The 21,874-nt window shown below is 46.2% G+C and overlaps 1 protein-coding gene across 3 annotated transcripts; it reads left to right on the plus strand.

The window, feature by feature from the left end:
- Positions 1–2,703: 2,703 nt before the first annotated feature.
- On the plus strand, positions 2,704–21,601 carry LOC110519307 (centrosomal protein of 76 kDa). 3 transcript variants are annotated; one of them, XM_090228610.1, is made up of 12 exons: positions 2,704–2,989; positions 5,034–5,189; positions 8,308–8,395; positions 8,501–8,725; positions 9,270–9,455; positions 10,255–10,352; positions 11,978–12,106; positions 14,140–14,328; positions 15,345–15,511; positions 16,017–16,350; positions 18,923–19,140; positions 20,605–21,601. In XM_090228610.1, the coding sequence occupies exons 1-12, from the start codon at positions 2,927–2,929 to the stop codon at positions 20,741–20,743; spliced, it is 1,992 nt and encodes a 663-aa protein (XP_090084736.1). In that variant the 5' UTR covers positions 2,704–2,926; the 3' UTR covers positions 20,744–21,601. The 3 variants fall into 3 exon arrangements, with proteins under 3 accessions (XP_090084736.1, XP_090084737.1, XP_090084738.1); XM_090228611.1 differs by having other exon boundaries at positions 11,981–12,106; XM_090228612.1 differs by lacking the exon at positions 11,978–12,106.
- Positions 21,602–21,874: the final 273 nt, after the last annotated feature.

Below are 21,874 nucleotides of genomic sequence, written 5' to 3' on the forward strand. Positions count from 1 at the left end.
TGATGGTACTACCATGGCGCTGCCATTGGTACCTAAATATTACCATGGTAGTGCATCATGTATACCATGCTATAGATGTGGATCATGGAAATGTACCAATGGTTTTAGCCTTGAAACATGATGGTACTACCATGGTGCTGCCATTGGTACCTAAATATTACCATGGTAGTGCATCATTTATACCATGCTATAGATGTGGATCATGGAAATGTACTGTGGTTTTAAACTGCATTATACAGTCTACCATAGTAATGCACAATTATTATAAATGGTACTAACAATGTATCATATGGTACCATCTTTAGTAATGGTGCGTTACTGTAGTACAATGGCAGTATAAAGCATTACATGAATTAACTCCTCGAGGTCAGAAGAGGTTGGTTGGCATTATAGTGATCCGTTGTGGAAAACGTCCCCAGTTGTCACACTTGATTAAAGTAAAGATCCTTAATAGAAAATGACTCAGGTAAAAAGTAAAGTCACCCAGTAATGCTACTTGAATAAACATCTAAAAGTATTTGGTTTTAAATATACTCAAATATCAAAAGTAAAAATATAAATAATTTCAAATTCCTTATATTAAGCAGAGTAGACGGCAAAATGTTCTTGTTTTTAACATTTGCGTATAGCCAGGGGCACACTGCATTTGTGTTCAGTGAGTCTGCTAGATCAGAGGCAGCAGGGATGACCAGGTGTTCTCCTGATACCTGTGTGAATTGGACCGTTTTCCTAACCAGGGAAAATGTATGGAGTAAAAAGTACATGATTTTCTTTAGGAATGTAGGTAAGTAAAAGTTTTCAAAAATGTATATACTAGTATAGGCAAGTTTCTGATGAAGTCAGAGGCAGGCTGCTATTGTTGATCCTAGTTTGTCTGTAACATCAAACAAAACGTGACCATACTTATGTTTTGATAGGACCGTTTTTCTTCTTCTTATGTTTGAGTTCCCTGTGTTGCCAATCTGAAATGTGAGAGATATGGTAGCCTAATCTTTGGCATATTTTAATCATTTACACTATTTATCGTCCAGGGGTGTAGCGCTTGTTTCGGGCCGCAGATGGAGCCGGTCGCTGTAGCGGTCTCTTCCCGTTCTCTCTCTCTCTCCACAGCGGTTCTCTCACTAGCCTGCCGAGGCAGCCGAATGACACAGACACCAGATAAACGGAATATATTTTAAACGTTATCCGGGTGAGCGACTTATAAAACATATGGTATGAAACACCAAGAAGCGCGGGGTGTAAATGTATTTTTGTTGTTGTTGACGTTTTGATAGTTGAATTAGTTGATCCGTTAGCATAGAAGCTAACGTCGGCTAACGTTAGCTCCAGTCAAGCTAGCCTGGGGGGTGTCATGGCAACAGGACCAACGAGCGGCCCGTTCACACAGAGTGGAAACAGGAACACATAACTTCCTGTTCTTAGGGAAAGGTTGACAATTATACGATGAAAATGTATCTATGAGATAAGATGAGGATGTATACCTTTTTACAAATAGTTTTTAGTATATTGGCTATTTAGAATTGTAATTGAGTATCCAAGTCAAGTATCCAAGAGAGAGACAACTGAAAACTGTATTGAAGAGAGAAGCCCCTGATAAATTATTTTAAATCTTCAATGTTTCAGACTCCATTCATTCTTCTCACCATACCTGTCCAGGTCTGAAGGTTTAATAGGGTACGCTACTAGACCATGTTGTGGTTTTTCACTGAGTTAACGGGGTTTAAGTGGGTACTACGCTTTGCCATTGCAGAGCTAGTAGTCAATGTTGCATTATGTGGGTACCATAAATTACTAGTTTTTTGATCACTTTACCCAAAAAACGGTGGGACACAGACCACCATAATACATTGCATACAACTACCATGCTTTCATGTTTCACCACATGCTGCTAGTACATACCATGTAAAAAAAATATCTTTGGGGTCACTACCGTGGCAGGAAAATTCCATGGCATTTGCACCAATATCAATGTATTTTCCTGCCATGGTAGTGTCCCAAAAACCATAATAGTAACGTTACCATGGTATTTATTTTTTATTTTACTACCATGGTACATTTTCGTAAGGGACCAACTTTGCCTCGATTCATGTACAGTGAAGTAATACACATACATGTGATTTTAGAGGCTCTCAATGATTGATTGTATAATGTACCCTAAATATTTCAGCTTGTGAGTGTGTGATATGGGGGTTGGAGCTATGCTTTACTTCTAAACAATGGCAACAGAGCAATGTTGATCTGAGCCTTGCTGTCGAAAAACCATATTAGTGTCCGACTTTCATCAGTTGCAGAAACACCTCTGAATTCACCTTCCTCAACTTTCGTTTTCACTCGGTTGTTTTCGTTTTCACTCGGTTGTTTTCGCCATTACGTCGATGCACGGCGCGGCCCATCGACGACGCATGGACAACGTACACAATGGGCGTTTCACGTCTCCTGAAAAGTATCTCTGAGAAAACTACAATCAGTTCTCAAACTACAAACTGGTCCTTGTGGGTCCTTCTATAACCGAGTAGTTTATCGCTGACGATTTATAGAAATGTAAAATATTTAATGAAAATAAAGCAAATACACGTTAAACAAGACTCAGTCTTCAGAAAGTGATGGTTTTATGTAATACTTGGTGTGATTATTGTTATTTAAGGGAATGGTTTTGTCCTTAGTTGAGACTTTAATTAGACGAACCGCTTCAGGCAATGAGGAAGACACATGCCCGCTTCCTTTTCCGCCGCACAGTTTAAACTGGCAGTTGTTATTGTTATGGAGGTCTGGGATTGAAGTTTTTGCAGATGGATTTTCCCGATCCTTCGTGTTATTCAGGCAAATAAGACAGCTATAAGCCATTTACATTTAGCACTTCTTACCACACGTACAGTGTAGTGTTCATTTAGTAAAACGGGCGAAACGCAGGTGGAAGTCTACCGAGATGTCTCTACCACCGGAGAAAGCATCTGAACTAAAGCAGATCATACACAACCATCTGATCAAGGTAGCTAGTTACCGAAGCATTTAAAATGATCATTACCAATCTGATAGCTATGAAGTCTTTAAAACTCGTTTTTTCAACCACTCCACAAATGTCTTGTTAATTAACAAACTATAGTTTCGGCAAGTCGGTTAGGACATCTACTTTGTGCATGACACAAGTAAGTTTTCCAACAATTGTTTAAAGACAGATTATTTAACTTATAATTCACTGTATCACAATTCCAGTGGGTCAGAAGTTTACATACACTAAGTTGACTGTGCCTTTAAACAGCTTGGAAAATTCCAGAAAATTATGTCATGGCTTTAGAAGCTTCTGATAGGCTAATTGACATCATTTGAGTCAATTGGAGGTGTACCTGTGGATGTATTACGAGGTCTACCTTCAAACTCAGTGCCTCTTTGCTTGACATCATGGTAAAATCAAAAGAAATCAGACAAGACATCAGAAAAAAAAATGTAGACATCCACAGGTCTGGTTCATCCTTGGGAGCAATTTTCAAACGCCTGAAGGTACCACGTTCATCTGTACAAACAATAGTACGCAAGTATAAACACCATGGGACCACGCAGCCATCATACCGCTCAGGAAGGAGACGCGTTCTGTCTCCTAGAGATGAGCGTACATTGGTGCGAAAAGTGCAAATCAATCCCAGAACAACAGCAAAGTATCTTGTGAAGATGCTGGAGGAAATTGGTACAAAAGTATCTATATCCACAGTAAAACGAGTCCAATATCGACATAACCTGAACGGCCACTCAGCAAGGAAGAAGCCACTGCTCCAAAACCGCCATAAATAAGCCAGACAATGGTTTGCAACCGCACATGGGGACAGAGATCATACGTTTTGGAGAAATGTTCCCTGGTCTATGAAACAAAAATAGAACTGTTTGGCCACAATGACCATCATTATGTTTGGAGGAAAAAGGGGGAGGTTTGCAAGCCGAAGAACAGCATCCCAACTGTGAAGCACGGGGGTGGCAGCATCATGTTGTGGGGATGCTTTACTGCAGGAGGGACTGGTGCACTTCACAAAATAGATGGTTTCATGAGGAAGGGAAATTATGTGGATATATTGAAGCAACATCTCAAGACATCTGTCAGGAAGTTAAAGCTTGGTCACAAATGGGTCTTCCAAATGGACAATGACCCCATGCATACTTCCAAAGTTGTGGCAAAATGGCTTAAGGACAACAAAGTCAAGGTATTGGAGTGGCCATCACAAAGCCCTGACCTCAATCTGATAGAATATTTGTGGGTAGAACTGAAAAAAGTGTGTGCGAGCAAAGAGGCCTACAAACCTGACTCAGTTACACCAGCTCTGTCAGGAGGAATGAGGCCTACAAACCTGACTCAGTTACACCAGCTCTGTCAGGAGGAATGAGGCCTACAAACCTGACTCAGTTACACCAGCTCTGTCAGGAGGTTTACAAACCTGACTCCGTTACACCAGCTCTGTCAGGAGGTCTACAAACCTGACTCAGTTACACCTGCTCTGTCAGGAGGCCTAGAAACCTGACTCAGTTACACCAGCTCTGTCAGGAGGCCTAGAAACCTGACTCAGTTACACCAGCTCTGTCAGGAGGAATGGGCCAAAATCACCCAATTTATGGTGGGACGCTTTTGGAAGGCTACCTGAAACGTTTGACACAAGTTAAACAATTTAAAGGCAATGCTACCAAATACTAATTGAGTGTATGTAAACTTCTGACCCACTGGGAATGTGATGAAAGAAATCAAATCTGAAATAAATCATTCTCTCTACAATTATTCTGACATTTCACATTCTTAAAATAAAGTGGTGATCCTAACTGACCTAAAACAGGGAGTTTTTACTAGGATTAAATGTCAGGAATTGTGAAAAACTGAGTTTAAATGTATTTGGCTAAGGTATATGTAAACTTCCGACTTCAACTCTAGCTAGCTATGTAGGGAAACACTTATAGTTAGAGAGAGACTGTTGCCATTGAGGGAGAACAGCCAGGAGTGGGGCTTGAACCATTCTGTTCTAAGATGTAGTGACTAGTAGTAACGTGTGTTTTGTCAGATAAACATCCATGGGAAGATCAGGGATGTGTTGGCGGAGACCGTGAGAGAGGATCTGGACCCTGGACATAGCTCTCTGTCTGAGGAGGACTTCCTCCGGGCTCTGCAACGCAGGGGAATCGTAGACGATGTCATGAAGGATCTTCATTTCTCCAAGGTGAGTTGTGGGAACTCTTCCGATCAGCACGTTTTATTATCGGAGGTTGAATGCAGCTTTCTACAGAAGTTCAGAGAGGACATGAATATACACCAAAATTAATTCCCTTGCTATGTCGAGATCACAACTTATCTCATGGTCACTACATAACAAACGTTGTTTAATTGAGACCGCGATATAATCGAAAGTACCACGCATCATCCATTCATTTGTTTAGATGCACCATGTAGGATTTAACCACCTCATCAAGGAGTCCTGTGGCTGTCACAATGCACTCCTGGGGCATTTAAGCCCCGAACAATGCCTGACAAGCAGCCCTGTCTCCCAGGCTGTGTGCCGCCCCCAAGACCACAGCCAATCGCATGCAAGGAACAACGCAGCTAACTTGGCTAGTTAACTGGATCGTCTTACTAGAAAGTTGTCTATGCTGATTGTTAGCGTGCATAACTGATATGTGTATAACTATAATGGACACTATTTGTTTTGTGGATAATATTTAACTGTACAGTGGATCAACTCCATTCCTGACAGGCTGATCAGATTCAGCCTCAGAGGCTGATGAGTCAGGATGCTGCCTTTAGAGGCTGTTTCATAGGTAAAGCTCCTGACAGGCTGATCAGATTCAGCCTCAGAGGCTGATGAGTCAGGATGCTGCCTTTAGAGGCTGTTTCATAGGTAAAGCTCCTGACAGGCTGATCAGATTCAGCCTCAGAGGCTGATGAGTCAGGATGCTGCCTTTAGAGGCTGTTTCATAGGTAAAGCTCCTGACAGGCTGATCAGATTCAGCCTCAGAGGCTGATGAGTCAGGATGCTGCCTTTAGAGGCTGTTTCATAGGTAAAGCTCCTGACAGGCTGATCAGATTCAGCCTCAGAGGCTGATGAGTCAGGATGCTGCCTTTAGAGGCTGTTTCATAGGTAAAGCTCCTTGCAGGCAGATTAGCTGTCGGTGCTTTATAGGTTGATGCATATAATCCAGAGTAGTTGTGCTCTATTCCTGGCAGGCTGATCAGATTCAATAGCAGCCTCAGAGCTAGATCAGATTCTATAACAGCCTCAGAGCTAGATCAGATTCTATAGCAGTCTCAGAGCTAGATCAGATTCTATAGCAGCCTCAGAGCTAGATCAGATTCTATAGCAGCCTCAGAGCTAGATCAGATTCTATAACAGCCTCAGAGCTAGATCAGATTCTATAGCAGCCTCAGAGCTATTTCAGATTCTATAGCAGCTTCAGAGCTAGATCAGATTCTATAGCAGTCTCAGAGCTAGATCAGATTCAATAGCAGCCTCAGAGCTAAAACAGATTCTATAGCAGCCTCAGAGCTAGATCAGATTCTATAGCAGCCTCAGAGCTAGATCAGATTCTATAGCAGCCTCAGAGCTAGATCAGATTCTATAGCAGCCTCAGAGCTAGATCAGATTCTATAGCAGCCTCAGAGCTAGATCAGATTCTATAGCAGCCTCAGAGCTAGATCAGATTCTATAGCAGTCTCAGAGCTAGATCAGATTCTATAGCAGCCTCAGAGCTAGATCAGATTCTATAGCAGCCTCAGAGCTAGATCAGATTCTATAGCAGCCTCAGAGCTAAATCAGATTCTATAGCAGCCTCAGAGCTAGATCAGATTCTATAGCAGCCTCAGAGCTAGATCAGATTCTATAACAGCCTCAGAGCTAAAACAGATTCAATAGCAGTCTCAGAGCTAGATCAGATTCTATAGCAGTCTCAGAGCTAGATCAGATTCAACAGCAGCCTCAGAGGCTCACAGATTACTGCACCTGTACATAGCCCACCTATAATTTAGCCCAAACAACTACCTCTTTCCCTACTGTATTTAATTAATTTATTTATTTTACTCCTTTGCACCCCCATTATTTTTAATTCTACTTTGCACATTCTCCCATTGCAAATCAACCATTCCAGTGTTTTACTTGCTATATTGTATCTACTTTGCCACCATGGCCTTTTTGCCTTTACCTCCCTTATCTCACCTCATTTGCTCACATCGTATATAGACTTGTTTCTACTGTATTATTGACTGTATGTTTGTTTTACACCATGTGTAACTCTGTGTCGTTGTATGTGTCGAACTGCTTTGCTTTATCTTGGCCAGGTCGCAATTGTAAATGAGAACTTGTTCTCAACTGGCCTACCTGGTTAAATAAAGGTAAAATAAATAAATACAAATAAATAAATAAGTCAGTATGCTGTCTGCAAGGAGCCTTACATATGAAACAGCCTACAAGGCAGCATCCTGAGAGGCTCAGAGGCAGCATCCTGAGAGGCTCAGAGGCAGCATCCTGAGAGGCTCAGAGGCAGCATCCTGAGAGGCTCAGAGGCAGCATCCTGAGAGGCTCAGAGGCAGCATCCTGAGAGGCTCAGAGGCAGCATCCTGAGGCTGTGATCTCAGCATAATGAGGGGTTTGTAGTGTTCATGACATAAGTTGTGATCTCAGCATAATGAGGGGTTTGTAGTGTTCATGACATAAATAAGTTGTGATCTCAGCATAATGAGGGGGTTTGTAGTGTTCATGACATAAATAAGTTGTGATCTCAGCATAATGAGGGGTTTGTAGTGTTCATGACATAAGTTGTGATCTCAGCATAATGAGGGGTTTGTAGTGTTCATGACATAAATAAGTTGTGATCTCAGCATAATGAGGGGGTTTGTAGTGTTCATGACATAAATAAGTTGTGATCTCAACATAATGAGGGGTTTGTAGTGTTCATGACATAAATAAGTTGTGATCTCAGCATAATGAGGGGGTTTGTAGTGTTCATGACATAAATAAGTTGTGATCTCAACATAATGAGGGGTTTGTAGTGTTCATGACATAAATAAGTTGTGATCTCAACATAATGAGGGGTTTGTAGTGTTCATGACATAAATAAGTTGTGATCTCAACATAATGAGGGGTTTGTAGTGTTCATGACATAAATAAGTTGTGATCTCAGCATAATGAGGGGTTTGTAGTGTTCATGACATAAATAAGTTGTGATCTCAACATAATGAGGGGGTTTGTAGTGTTCATGACATACGTTGTGATCTCAACATAATGAGGGGTTTGTTTTATGTCCTCTCTGGGCTTCCGTATCTTCATAACGTTGACAGTGTTTTGACAGGAAGTGCCTGACACCGAGTTAGGACTCCAGAACACTCCGAAGCCTGCAACTCACTTTATTGACAAGGACCCGACGAAGCTCAAGAAAAGTAAGAAACACTGTTACCGGGGAGATTGAACGAGAAGTCTCTAGTAGCACCTGACGTTCCCTTACTACTGTTCAGTGTCAAATGATTGTATTTCTGTCCTCCCAGCCAACATGGACCCAGCGAGGAGGTACCTGTACCTCCAGGTCCTGGGGGGTAAGGCCTTTCTAGAGCACCTCCAGGAGCCAGAGCCTCTACCTGGTCAGTTCTGCTCCACCTTCACCCTCTACCTGCACTTCAGGAACCAGCGCTTCCACTCCAAGCCTGTCCCCTGTGCCTGTGAGCCAGACCTGCAGGAGGGCTTCCTGCTGGAGATACACAGAGAGGGCCTGGGTACAGACGGGTTGACTTCCTGACTGCCTGATGTTACACAACTGGTTTACTGTAGACAACACTGCCTCCTTTAATTTATCTTTAATCCCTGTTGTAAAGTAGTCCTGTTTACTAGTAGTCCTGTTTACTAGTAGTCCTGTTTACTAGTAGTCCTGTTTACTATTAGTCCTGTTTACTATTAGTCCTGTTTACTAGTAGTCCTGTTTACTATAGTATACTTGGCTCATTGTGCTCTAGCGACTCCTTGTGGCAAGCCAGGCGCCTGCAGGCTGACCTCTGTTGTCAGTTTGAACGGTGTTTCCTCTGACACGGTGGTGCGGCTGGCTTCCGGGTTAAACCGGCGGGTGTTAAGAAGCGCGGTTTGTCGGGTCATGTTTCAGAGGACGCACGACTCGTCTCCAGAGCCCGTTGGGGAGTTGCAGCGATGAGACAAGATGGGAATTGGGGAGGAAAAGGGGGTACTACCAACAACAACAACTTAATAATTGATCCTCTCTGAACAGGCTTGTTGTTCGTGACCTTCCTTTGTATCTGTGTCTTACAGGCGATGGCAGTAAGATGGCAGATGCCACCACGATGTTGTCTATCTGTGACCCGGTACACCTGGTGTTAATAAAGAGAGACACGTCCAGCGAGACCACCCTGGTCTCCTCTTACTTCCTGGACTGGAGGACCGTCCTCTCCTCTCCCTCTGGGAAGACCAGCATTGCCGTAGAGCTGCTTGGAGTCGGTAAGGACAGTAGGGTTAAACTATTTGAGGTTTAATTTTCTGAAGGAAAATTAACCTGCATTTTCTATTAATTAGCCTGATTTACACCCAGTTAAATACATAGAAATGAAAGAGAAAAGAGAGGGAAAACATCCTGTCTGCTGTTCTGGGTTTCTGTTCTGTTCCAACTGTCGGTAGTGATTGTAAGGTGTTTCTGTTCTGATTGTAAAGTGTATGGTAACAGCTGGTCTGTCCTAACAGGTGTTCAGTATATCTCCTCTGTATCCTAACAGGTGTTCAGTATGTCTCCTCAGTATGTCTCCTCTGTATCCTAACAGGTGTTGTGTAGGTCTCCTCAGTACGTCTCCTCTGTATCCTAACAGGTGTTGTGTAGGTCTCCTCAGTATATCTCCTCAGTATGTCTCCTCTGTATCCTATCAGGTGTTCAGTATATCTCCTCTGTATCCTATCAGGTGTTCAGTATGTCTCCTCTCTCCTCTGTATCCTAACAGGTGTTCAGTATGTCTCCTCTGTATCCTATCAGGTGTTCAGTATATCTCCTCTGTATCCTATCAGGTGTTCAGTATGTCTCCTCTCTCCTCTGTATCCTAACAGGTGTTCAGTATGTCTCCTCTGTATCCTAACAGGTGTTCAGTATATCTCCTCAGTATATCTCCTCTGTATCCTAACAGGTGTTCAGTATATCTCCTCTGTATCCTAACAGGTGTTCAGTATATCTCCTCTGTATCCTAACAGGTGTTCAGTATATCTCCTCTGTATCCTAACAGGTGTTCAGTATATCTCCTCTGTATCCTATCAGGTAGTGAATGTAAGGTGACGGCTGGTGTACTCAACATGAGTCTTGACCTTTACCCTCCTCTGTCAGAGATCCTGTCACCTGACATCATCACCACACAGGTCAGAGACTGGTCGTAATGCTGCTATGCTCTGTCATGTTGTCACGCTATGATTCACTGACATCTTCCTTCCTAAGAGGCAGACATTTATATGGTTCCTTCCTAAGAGGCAGACATTTATATTGTTCCTTCCTAGGAGGCAGACATTTATATGGTTCCTTCCTAAGAGGCAGACATTTATATGGTTCCTTCCTAAGAGGCAGACATTTATATTGTTCCTTCCTAAGAGGCAGACATTTATATTGTTCCTTCCTAAGAGGCAGACATTTATATTGTTCCTTCCTAAGAGGCAGACATTTATATTGTTCCTTCCTAAGAGGCAGACATTTATATTGTTCCTTCCTAAGAGGCAGACATTTATATGGTTCCTTCCTAGGAGGCAGACATTTATATTGTTCCTTCCTAAGAGGCAGACATATGGTTCCTTCCTAAGAGGCAGACATATGATTCCTTCCTAAGAGGCAGACATTTATATTGTTCATTCCTAAGAGGCAGACATTTATATTGTTCCTTCCTAGGAGGCAAACATATTGTTCCTTCCTAGGAGGCAGACATTTATATTGTTCCTTCCTAAGAGGCAGACATTTATATTGTTCCTTCCTAGGAGGCAGACATTTATATGGTTCCTTCCTAAGAGGCAGACATATTGTTCCTTCCTAGGAGGCAGACATTTATATGGTTCCTTCCTAAGAGGCAGACATTTATATGGTTCCTTCCTAAGAGGCAGACATTTATATGGTTCCTTCCTAAGAGGCAGACATTTATATTGTTCCTTCCTAGGAGGCAGACATTTATATTGTTCCTTCCTAAGAGGCAGACATTTATATTGTTCCTTCCTAGGAGGCAGACATTTATATTGTTCCTTCCTAAGAGGCAGACATTTATATTGTTCCTTCCTAAGAGGCAGACATTTATATTGTTCCTTCCTAAGAGGCAGGGGTTGATAGTGATTGTTACTGGTGTTTATTGTTTGCAGCAGTCCCTAAGAGGCAGGGGTTGATAGTGATTGTTACTGGTGTTTGTTGTCTGCAGCATTCCCTAAGAGGCAGGGGTTGATAGTGATTGTTACTGGTGTTTGTTGTCTGCAGCATTCCCTAAGAGGCAGGGGTTGATAGTGATTGTTACTGGTGTTTGTTGTCTGCAGCATTCCCTAAGAGGCAGGGGTTGATAGTGATTGTTACTGGTGTTTGTTGTCTGCAGCAGTCCCTAAGAGGCAGGGGTTGATAGTGATTGTTACTGGTGTTGGTTGTCTGCAGCATTCCCTAAGAGGCAGGGGTTGATAGTGTTCCTCCCTAAGAGGCAGGGGTTGATAGTGATTGTTACTGGTGTTTGTTGTCTGCAGCATTCCCTAAGAGGCAGGGGTTGATAGTGATTGTTACTGGTGTTTGTTGTCTGCAGCAGTCCCTAAGAGGCAGGGGTTGATAGTGATTGTTACTGGTGTTTATTGTTTGCAGCAGTCCCTAAGAGGCAGGGGTTGATAGTGTTCCTCCCTAAGAGGCAGGGGTTGATAGTGTTCCTTCCTAAGAGGCAGGGGTTGATAGTGATTGTTACTGGTGTTTATTGTTTGCAGCAGTCCCTAAGAGGCAGGGGTTGATAGTGATTGTTACTGGTGTTTATTGTTTGCAGCAGTCCCTGGAGCGACAGAAGACGGCGGAGAAGGAGAGGCTGTTTCTGGTTTATGCGAAACAGTGGTGGAGAGAGTTTCTAGAGATCAGACAGGCCAACCAATCCAAACTGGTCAAGATCTTTGCTCAGGTCCTCACATTGTTAATACTTGTGTATTAATATAATACTGATGTGTTTAATAATATTCAAAAACATTGTTTTGTGTTTTTTAGGATGAGAATGGTGTCAACCGGACAGTGTGTTAGCCGTGCTGGGTGTTAGCCGTGCTGGGTGTTAGCCGTGCTGGGTGTTAGCCGTGCTGGGGGTTAGCCGTGCTGGGGGTTAGCCGTGCTGGGGGTTAGCCGTGCTGGGGGTTGGCCGTGCTGGGGGTTAGCCGTGCTGGGGGTTAGCCGTGCTGGTTGTTAGCCGTGCTGGGTGTTAGCCGTGCTGAGTGTTAGCCGTGCTGGGTGTTATCCGTGCCGTGCTGGGTGTTATCCGTGCCGTGCTGGGTGTTATCCGTGCCGTGCTGGGTGTTATCCGTGCCGTGCTGGGTGTTAGCCGTGCTGGGTGTTGGCCGGGTGTTAGCCGTGCTGGGTGTTATCCGTGCCGTGTGTTAGCCGTGTCGTGCCGGGTGTTAGCCGTGCCGTGCTGGGTGTTAGCTGTGCCGTGCTGGGTGTTAGCCGTGCCGTGCTGGGTGTTAGCCGTGCCGTGCTGGGTGTTAGCCGTGCCGGGTGTTAGCTGTGCCGTGCCGGGTGTTAGCCGTGCCGGGTGTTAGCCGTGCCGTGCCGGGTGTTAGCCGTGCCGTGCTGGGTGTTAGCCGTGCTGGGTGTTAGCCGTGCTGGGTGTTAGCCGTGCTGGGGGTTAGCCGTGCTGGGGGTTAGCCGTGCTGGGGGTTAGCCGTGCTGGGGGTTGGCCGTGCTGGGGGTTAGCCGTGCTGGGGGTTAGCCGTGCTGGTTGTTAGCCGTGCTGGGTGTTAGCCGTGCTGAGTGTTAGCCGTGCTGGGTGTTATCCGTGCCGTGCTGGGTGTTATCCGTGCCGTGCTGGGTGTTATCCGTGCCGTGCTGGGTGTTATCCGTGCCGTGCTGGGTGTTATCCGTGCCGTGCTGGGTGTTATCCGTGCTGGGTGTTGGCCGGGTGTTATCCGTGCCGTGCTGGGTGTTATCCGTGCCGTGCTGGGTGTTATCCGTGCCGTGCTGGGTGTTAGCCGTGCTGGGTGTTGGCCGGGTGTTAGCCGTGCTGGGTGTTATCCGTGCCGTGTGTTAGCCGTGTCGTGCCGGGTGTTAGCCGTGCCGTGCTGGGTGTTAGCTGTGCCGTGCTGGGTGTTAGCCGTGCCGTGCTGGGTGTTAGCCGTGCCGTGCTGGGTGTTAGCCGTGCCGGGTGTTAGCTGTGCCGTGCCGGGTGTTAGCCGTGCCGTGCCGGGTGTTAGCCGTGCCGTGCCGGGTGTTAGCCGTGCCGTGCCGGGTGTTAGCCGTGCTGGGTGTTAGCCGTGCTGGGTGTTAGCCGTGTTAGCTGTGCTGGGTGTTAGCCGTGCTGGGTGTTAGCCGTGCTGGGTGTTAGCCGTGCTGGGTGTTAGCCGTGCTGGGTGTTAGCCGTGCCGTGCTGGGTTTTAGCCGTGCCGTGCTGGGTGTTAGCCGTGCCGTGCTGGGTGTTAGCTGAGCTGGGTGTTAGCTGTGCCGGGTGGTAGCCGTGCCGGGTGTTAGCCGTGCTGGGTGTTAGCCGTGCTGGGTGTTAGCCGTGCCGTGCTGGGTGTTAGCCGTGCCGTGCTGGGTGTTAGCCGTGCTGGGTGTTAGCCGCGCTGGGTGTTAGCCGTGCTGTGCTGGGTGTTAGCCGTGCTGGGTGTTAGCCGTGCCGTGCTGGGTTTTAGCCGTGCCGTGCTGGGTGTTAGCCGTGCCGTGCTGGGTGTTAGCTGAGCTGGGTGTTAGCTGTGCCGGGTGGTAGCCGTGCCGGGTGTTAGCCGTGCTGGGTGTTAGCCGTGCTGGGTGTTAGCCGTGTTGTGCTGGGTGTTAGCCGTGCTGGGTGTTAGCCGTGCTGGGTGTTAGCCGTGCTGGGTGTTAGCCGTGCCGTGCTGGGTGTTAGCCGTGCCGTGCTGGGTGTTAGCCGTGCTGGGTGTTAGCCGTGCCGTGCTGGGTGTTAGCCGTGCTGGGTGGTAGCCGGACTGTATTTGAACTTTGCTGTGTTTGCAGGATGAGAACGGCGTCAACAGGCCGGTGTGTTCCTACGTGCGTGTCCTGCGTGCTGGTCGTCTCCTGGAGAGTCCCCGTCAGGCGGCCCGCTTCGTTAGCCTGCTGGGCCTGGAGAAAGCCCCCGTGGTGGGGGGAGGGGGCAAACAGGAGCAGTGGTGCTCCCTTCTCGCCTTCCTCTGTAGAAACAAGGTGAGGACCGGCTCTGTTCTGAACCACACACACAGCCGTAAGCATTTAGACAGCTGTAATGCTATGACGTCTTTAACCTCTGAACTCATCTCTCTGTGTTCTAATCCTCAGTGGTGAAATTGTAAAATAATTGATTTCTGAAACGGTTAAACGGTCTGTTATGAGAAGATTTATTTATATCCTGATGGACGGTTCTGGGATTTCCCCAGTGCAGCAGAATGAATAAATGCCCCCCCCTTTTCTATCCCCTCTCCTCTTCTATCCTCTCCCCTCCCCTCTTCTATCCTCTCCCCTCTCCTCTCATCTCTCCTCTCCTCCTCCTCTATCCTCTGAGACATGATGACCAGCCCTGTGGGTTAGAGTTAGGAACTGACATGATGACCAGCCCTGTGGGTTAGAGTTAGGAACTGAGACATGATGACCAGCCCTGTGGGTTAGAGTTAGGAACTGAGACCAGACTGAGACATGATGACCAGCCCTGTGGGTTAGAGTTAGGAACTGAGACCAGACTGAGACATGATGACCAGCGCTGTGGGTTGGAGTTAGGAACTGAGACATGATGACCAGCGCTGTGGGTTAGAGTTAGGAACTGAGACATGATGACCAGCCCTGTGGGTTAGAGTTAGGAACTGAGACATGATGACCAGCCCTGTGGGTTAGAGTTAGGAACTGAGACATGATGACCAGCCCTGTGGGTTGGAGTTAGGAACTGAGAGCAGACTGAGACATGATGACCAGCGCTGTGGGTTGGAGTTAGGAACTGAGACATGATGACCAGCCCTGTGGTTTGGAGTTAGGAACTGAGAGCAGACTGAGACATGATGACCAGCGCTGTGGGTTAGAGTTAGGAACTGAGACATGATGACCAGCCCTGTGGGTTAGAGTTAGGAACTGAGACATGATGACCAGCCCTGTGGGTTAGAGTTAGGAACTGAGACCAGACTGAGACATGATGTTTTTGGTGTTTCCAGGGAGACTGTGACATCTCTCTGATCTGATTGGTTGTGTGTTTCCAGGGCGACTGTGAGGACCATGCCACCCTGCTGTGCAGTCTGCTGCTGGGGTTCGGCCTGGATGCCTACGTGTGTGTTGGCACTAAGCCCAAGAGCCTGGCACACACCTGGGTGATGACCAGGGGCACTGACAGCACCATCACCTTCTGGGAGAGCCTGACCGCACACAGGTGAGACAGAAGCCTGGTTCAGATACAACGGCCCCACCTGAGACGAGACACAACCAGACTGTTTCATAATGTTGTAGCAAAACAGCTAGCTGTCTGCTTGTCTAACTAGTTAGCTGCTTGGCTGAACACAGACAGTCAGCGCCCTGTTCTCGCTAAAGCGAGTCGCAAGTTTTTCGCTAAGATTTGACGTGTTGAATTTTGGAAACTCCAGCTAGCCAACATGAGATGTTCCTAAAACCACACTGTTTCAGATCAAACAAACTTCTGTTCTTCAACTGCATAAAACACATCAGAGGTGTTTTAAATGTGATGCTTAACAACACCTGCAACATTTAAGTCCTCTGTCTCTCTGGCGGAGTTTCTGATAGGTTAACGGAGTCCCCTTCACCAGGGTGCAGCATGGTTATGAATAGAGCTGCGATGATCCCTCACTCTAGTCTGTACGTCAGTGGCATGTCTGTTCTACACAATATATTTCTACCTATTCAACCATTTTTTGTTTCAGGTACCTCCACCAGGCCATTGACCCAGACGCCCCTCCCCTGGCCCCCCAGCCCCGCCCCTCCTATCCCTACAGGACCATCGGCTGTGTGTTCAACCACAGGTCCTTCCTGGCCAACTGCCAGCCGTCGGACGCCGTGGAACTCTGCTCGTTCGACTTCCACAACCAGTCCCAGTGGAAGGCTATGAGTGAGGAGGCTGTTGGCTCAGTCTGCTCCCCAGGCAGCACCACCTCTCTGCCCCCTCTACCTCCTCTCTGTGGCCCCTCCCTGGAGCCCAGCGCTGCCTCCAATCAGCTGGAACTGGAGCTGAGGTACCTGGTGGTGGAACACAGGAAGGTGAGAGTACGAACAACGGCGTACAGGTTGGCTCAGTTTAACCTGTAACACCTGTCAGAGCCCATACCTGTCAGAGCCCATACCTGTCAGAGCCCATACCTGTCAGAGCCCATACCTGTCAGAGCCCATACCTGTCAGAGCCCTTACCTGTCAGAGCCCATACATGTCAGAGCCCATACATGTCAGAGCCCATACCTGTCAGAGCACATACCTGTCAGAGCCCATACCTGTCAGAGCCCATACCTGTCAGAGCCCATACCTGTCAGAGCCCATACATGTCAGAGCCCATACCTGTCAGAGCCCATACCTGTCAGAGCCCATACCTGTCAGAGCCCATACCTGTCAGAGCCCATACCTGTCAGAGCCCATACCTGTCAGAGCCCATACCTGTCAGAGCCCACACCTGTCAGAGCCCATACCTGTCAGAGCACATACCTGTCAGAGCCCATACCTGTCAGAGCCCATACATGTCAGAGCCCATACCTGTCAGAGCCCATACCTGTCAGAGCCCATACCTGTCAGAGCCCATACCTGTCAGAGCCCATACCTGTCAGAGCCCATACCTGTCAGAGCCCATACCTGTCAGAGCCCATACCTGTCAGAGCCCATACCTGTCAGAGCCCATACCTGTCAGAGCCCATACCTGTCAGAGCCCATACATGTCAGAGCCCATACCTGTCAGAGCCCATACCTGTCAGAGCCCATACATGTCAGAGCCCATACCTGTCAGAGCCCATACCTGTCAGTCATGTTGTGTCTCTACAGTACAGGATATTAACATGGTCTGTATCTGTATTATAGTAGATCTCTGGGTCTGTATTATAGTAGATCTCTGTCTGTATTATAGTAGATCTCTGGGTCTGTATTATAGTAGATCTCTGTGTCTGTATTATAGTAGATCTCTGTGTCTGTATTATAGTAGATCTCTGGGTCTGTATTATAGTAGATCTCTGTGTCTGTATTATAGTAGATCTCTGGGTCTGTATTATAGTAGATCTCTGGGTCTGTATTATAGTAGATCTCTGGGTCTGTATTATAGTAGATCTCTGTGTCTGTATTATAGTAGATCTCTGTGTCTGTATTATAGTAGATCTCTGGGTCTGTATTATAGTAGATCTCTGGGTCTGTATTATAGTAGATCTCTGTGTCTGTATTATAACAGATCTCTGTGTCTGTATTATAGTAGATCTCAGTGTCTGTATTATAGTAGATCTCAGTGTCTGTATTATAGTAGATCTCTGTGTCTGTATTATAGTAGATCTCTGTGTCTGTATTATAGTAGATCTCTGTGTCTGTATTATAGTAGATCTCTGTCTGTATTATAGTAGATCTCTGTGTCTGTATTATAGTAGATCTCTGGGTCTGTATTATAGTAGATCTCTGTGTCTGTATTATAGTAGATCTCTGTGTCTGTATTATAGTAGATCTCTGTGTCTGTATTATAGTAGATCTCTGGGTCTGTATTATAGTAGATCTCTGTGTCTGTATTATAGTAGATCTCTGTGTCTGTATTATAGTAGATCTCTGGGTCTGTATTATAGTAGATCTTTGTGTCTGTATTATAGTAGATCTCTGTGTCTGTATTATAGTAGATCTCTGTGTCTGTATTATAGTAGATCTCTGTGTCTGTATTATAGTAGATCTCTGGGTCTGTATTATAGTAGATCTCTGTGTCTGTATTATAGTAGATCTCTGTATCTGTATTATAGTAGATCTCTGTGTCTGTATTATAGTAGATCTCTGGGTCTGTATTATAGTAGATCTCTGTGTCTGTATTATAGTAGATCTCTGTGTCTGTATTATAGTAGATCTCTGGGTCTGTATTATAGTAGATCTTTGTGTCTGTATTATAGTAGATCTCTGTGTCTGTATTATAGTAGATCTCTGTGTCTGTATTATAGTAGATCTCTGTGTCTGTATTATAGTAGATCTCTGGGTCTGTATTATAGTAGATCTCTGTGTCTGTATTATAGTAGACCTCTGTGTCTGTATTATAGTAGATCTCTGGGTCTGTATTATAGTAGATCTCTGTGTCTGTATTATAGTAGATCTCTGGGTCTGTATTATAGTAGATCTCTGTGTCTGTATTATAGTAGATCTCTGTGTCTGTATTATAGTAGACCTCTGTGTCTGTATTATAGTAGATCTCTGTGTCTGTATTATAGTAGATCTCTGTGTCTGTATTATAGTAGATCTCTGGGTCTGTATTATAGTAGATCTCTGGGTCTGTATTATAGTAGATCTCTGTGTCTGTATTATAGTAGATCTCTGTGTCTGTATTATAGTAGATCTCTGTGTCTGTATTATAGTAGATCTCTGTGTCTGTATTATAGTAGATCTCTGGGTCTGTATTATAGTAGATCTCTGTGTCTGTATTATAGTATATCTCTGTGTCTGTATTATAGTAGATCTCTGTGTCTGTATTATAGTAGATCTCTGTGTCTGTATTATAGTAGATCTCTGTGTCTGTATTATAGTAGATCTCTGTGTCTGTATTATAGTATATCTCTGTGTCTGTATTATAGTAGATCTCTGTGTCTGTATTATAGTAGATCTCTGTGTCTCCCTCCAGGACCTTGGCCTGGCCACAGTGTGGGATGACCACCTGTCCTACGTCCTGTCCTCCGCCCTGGCGGCGTACGAGCTGGAGCGCTGCACGGGGACTTCCTGCGGTAACGAGGAGTTCCAGGATGCTGTGCGGAGGGCGGTGCCGGACGGACACACCTTCAAAGGTTTCCCCATCCACTTCCTGCACCACAACGCACGGCGAGCCTTCGCTACCTGCCTCAGGTAACTATAGCAACGCACCACAACGCACGGCGAGCCTTCGCTACCTGTCTCAGGTAACTATAGCAACGCACCACAACGCACGGCGAGCCTTCGCTACCTGTCTCAGGTAACTATAGCAACGCACCACAACGCACGGCGAGCCTTCGCTACCTGCCTCAGGTAACTATAGCAACGCACCACAACGCACGGCGAGCCTTCGCTACCTGCCTCAGGTAACTATAGCAACGCACCACAACGCACCGCGAGCCTTCGCTACCTGCCTCAGGTAACTATAGCAACGCACCACAACGCACGGCGAGCCTTCGCTACTTGCCACCGGTAACTATAGCAACGCACCACAACGCACGGCGAGCCTTCGCTACCTGTCTCAGGTAACTATAGCAACGCACCACAACGCACGGCGAGCCTTCGCTACCTGCCTCAGGTAACTATAGCAACGCACCACAACGCACGGCGAGCCTTCGCTACCTGCCTCAGGTAACTATAGCAACGCACCACAACGCACAGCGAGCCTTCGCTACCTGCCTCAGGTAACTATAGCAACGCACGGCAACACACGCGAGCCTTCGCTACTTGCCACCGGTAACTATAGCAACACACCGCAACACATGTCGAGCCTTCTCTTACCTGCCTCAGGTAACTATAGCAACGCTCCTCAACACACGTCGAGCCTTCTCTACCTGCCTCAGGTAACTATAGCAACACACCGCGCAACACATGTCGAGCCTTCGCTACTTGCCTCAGGTAACTATAGCAACGTTCCTCAACACACGTCGAGCCTTCGCTACTTGCCTCAGGTAACTGTAGCAACGCTCCTCAACACATGTCGAGCCTTCGCTACTTGCCTCAGGTAACTATAGCAACGTTCCTCAACACACGTCGAGCCTTCGCTACTTGCCTCAGGTAACTGTAGCAACGCTCCTCAACACATGTCGAGCCTTCGCTACTTGCCTCAGGTAACTATAGCAACGCTCCTCAACACACGTCGAGCCTTCGCTACTTGCCTCAGGTAACTGTAGCAACGCTCCTCAACACATGTCGAGCCTTCGCTACTTGCCTCAGGTAACTATAGCAACGTTCCTCAACACACGTCGAGCCTTCGCTACTTGCCTCAGGTAACTATAGCAACGCTCCTCAACACACGTCGAGCCTTCGCTACTTGCCTCAGGTAACTATAGCAACGTTCCTCAACACACGTCGAGCCTTCGCTACTTGCCTCAGGTAACTATAGCAACGCTCCTCAACACACGTCGAGCCTTCGCTACTTGCCTCCGGTAACTATAGCAACGCTCCTCAACACATGTCGAGCCTTCGCTACTTGCCTCCGGTAACTATAGCAACACTGAATATTTCCAGCTTTTAGACACCTCACAATGTTATACGTTGATCAGGTAAAAGAAGGACAGGAGAAGTGTGTGTTGTCGTGGATACTGAAGTGATGCGTGACTGTTGTTGTTTGGGCAGGTCTCCGTTCTGTGATGAGATAGTGTGTTGCCGTGGGGACCACGTGAGGCTGGCGGTGCGTGTCCGGGTGTTTGCGTACCCCGAGTCTGCCTGTGCCGTCTGGGTGATGTTCGCCTGCAAGTATCGTTCTGTACTCTGACCCCTGACCTTTGACACGCCCCCACCGTTGGAGGAACATCAAGTTTAAGGGACCAGGGACCTCCCCATACCATAATAACACCATACTGAAGGGCTGATACCATATCTATTGAATTACCAGGGACCTCCCCATACCATAATAACACCATACTTTAAAAAACTATTAACTGGTCTAGGAACAGTGGGTTAACTGGCCTAGGAACAGTGGGTTAACTGGCCTAGGAACAGTGGGTTAACTGGTCTAGGAACAGTGGGTTAACTGGTCTAGGAACAGTGGGTTAACTGGTCTAGGAACAGTGGGTTAACTGGTCTAGGAACAGTGGGTTAACTGGTCTCGGAACAGTGGGTTACCTGGTCTAGGAACAGTGGGTTAACTGGTCTAGGAACAGTGGGTTACCTGGTCTAGGAACAGTGGGTTAACTGGTCTAGGAACAGTGGGTTAACTGGCCTAGGAACAGTGGGTTAACTGGTCTAGGAACAGTGGGTTAACTGGTCTAGGAACAGTGGGTTAACTGGCCTAGGAACAGTGGGTTAACTGGTCTAGGAACAGTGGGTTAACTGGTCTAGGAACAGTGGGTTAACTGGTCTAGGGACAGTGGGTTAACTGCCTTGTTCAGGGGCAGAACCACAGATTTGACAGACTTACTGTAGGTACCGATACCATATGTATTGCGATTCGATACTGTGATTTTATTGTTATTCCCAAACATGTAATATCCTGATATGTAACTATTGATTCCCCCCGTCACTACAATTTGTTGTCTTTCTACTGTCTTATTACAGACTTTGTTTACTATATGAAAATGTATTTATAGCTACATATAATTTTTTCTAAATAAATTATTTACTTTTAAAAAAATTGAGTGAGTTTGAATTGTAATTTAACTACATTTGATTGATCATAACTTGTTCCTGTTATCTAGTCATTCAGGTTTAATTCCTAGAGTTTAAGCCCACCATGAAGGTAATAAACAGTAGATTGATCAGAACTTGTTCCTGTTATCTAGTCATTCAGGTTTAATTCCTAGAGTTTAAGCCCACCATGAAGGTAATAAACAGTAGATTGATCAGAACTTGTTCCTGTTATCTAGTCAAAACAGGTTTAATTACTAGAGTTTAAGCCCACCATGAA

This window comes from Oncorhynchus mykiss, unplaced genomic scaffold (genome assembly GCF_057628025.1).
Source record: "Oncorhynchus mykiss isolate SJ-2025 unplaced genomic scaffold, ASM5762802v1 scaffold93, whole genome shotgun sequence".
NCBI lineage: Eukaryota > Metazoa > Chordata > Actinopteri > Salmoniformes > Salmonidae > Oncorhynchus > Oncorhynchus mykiss.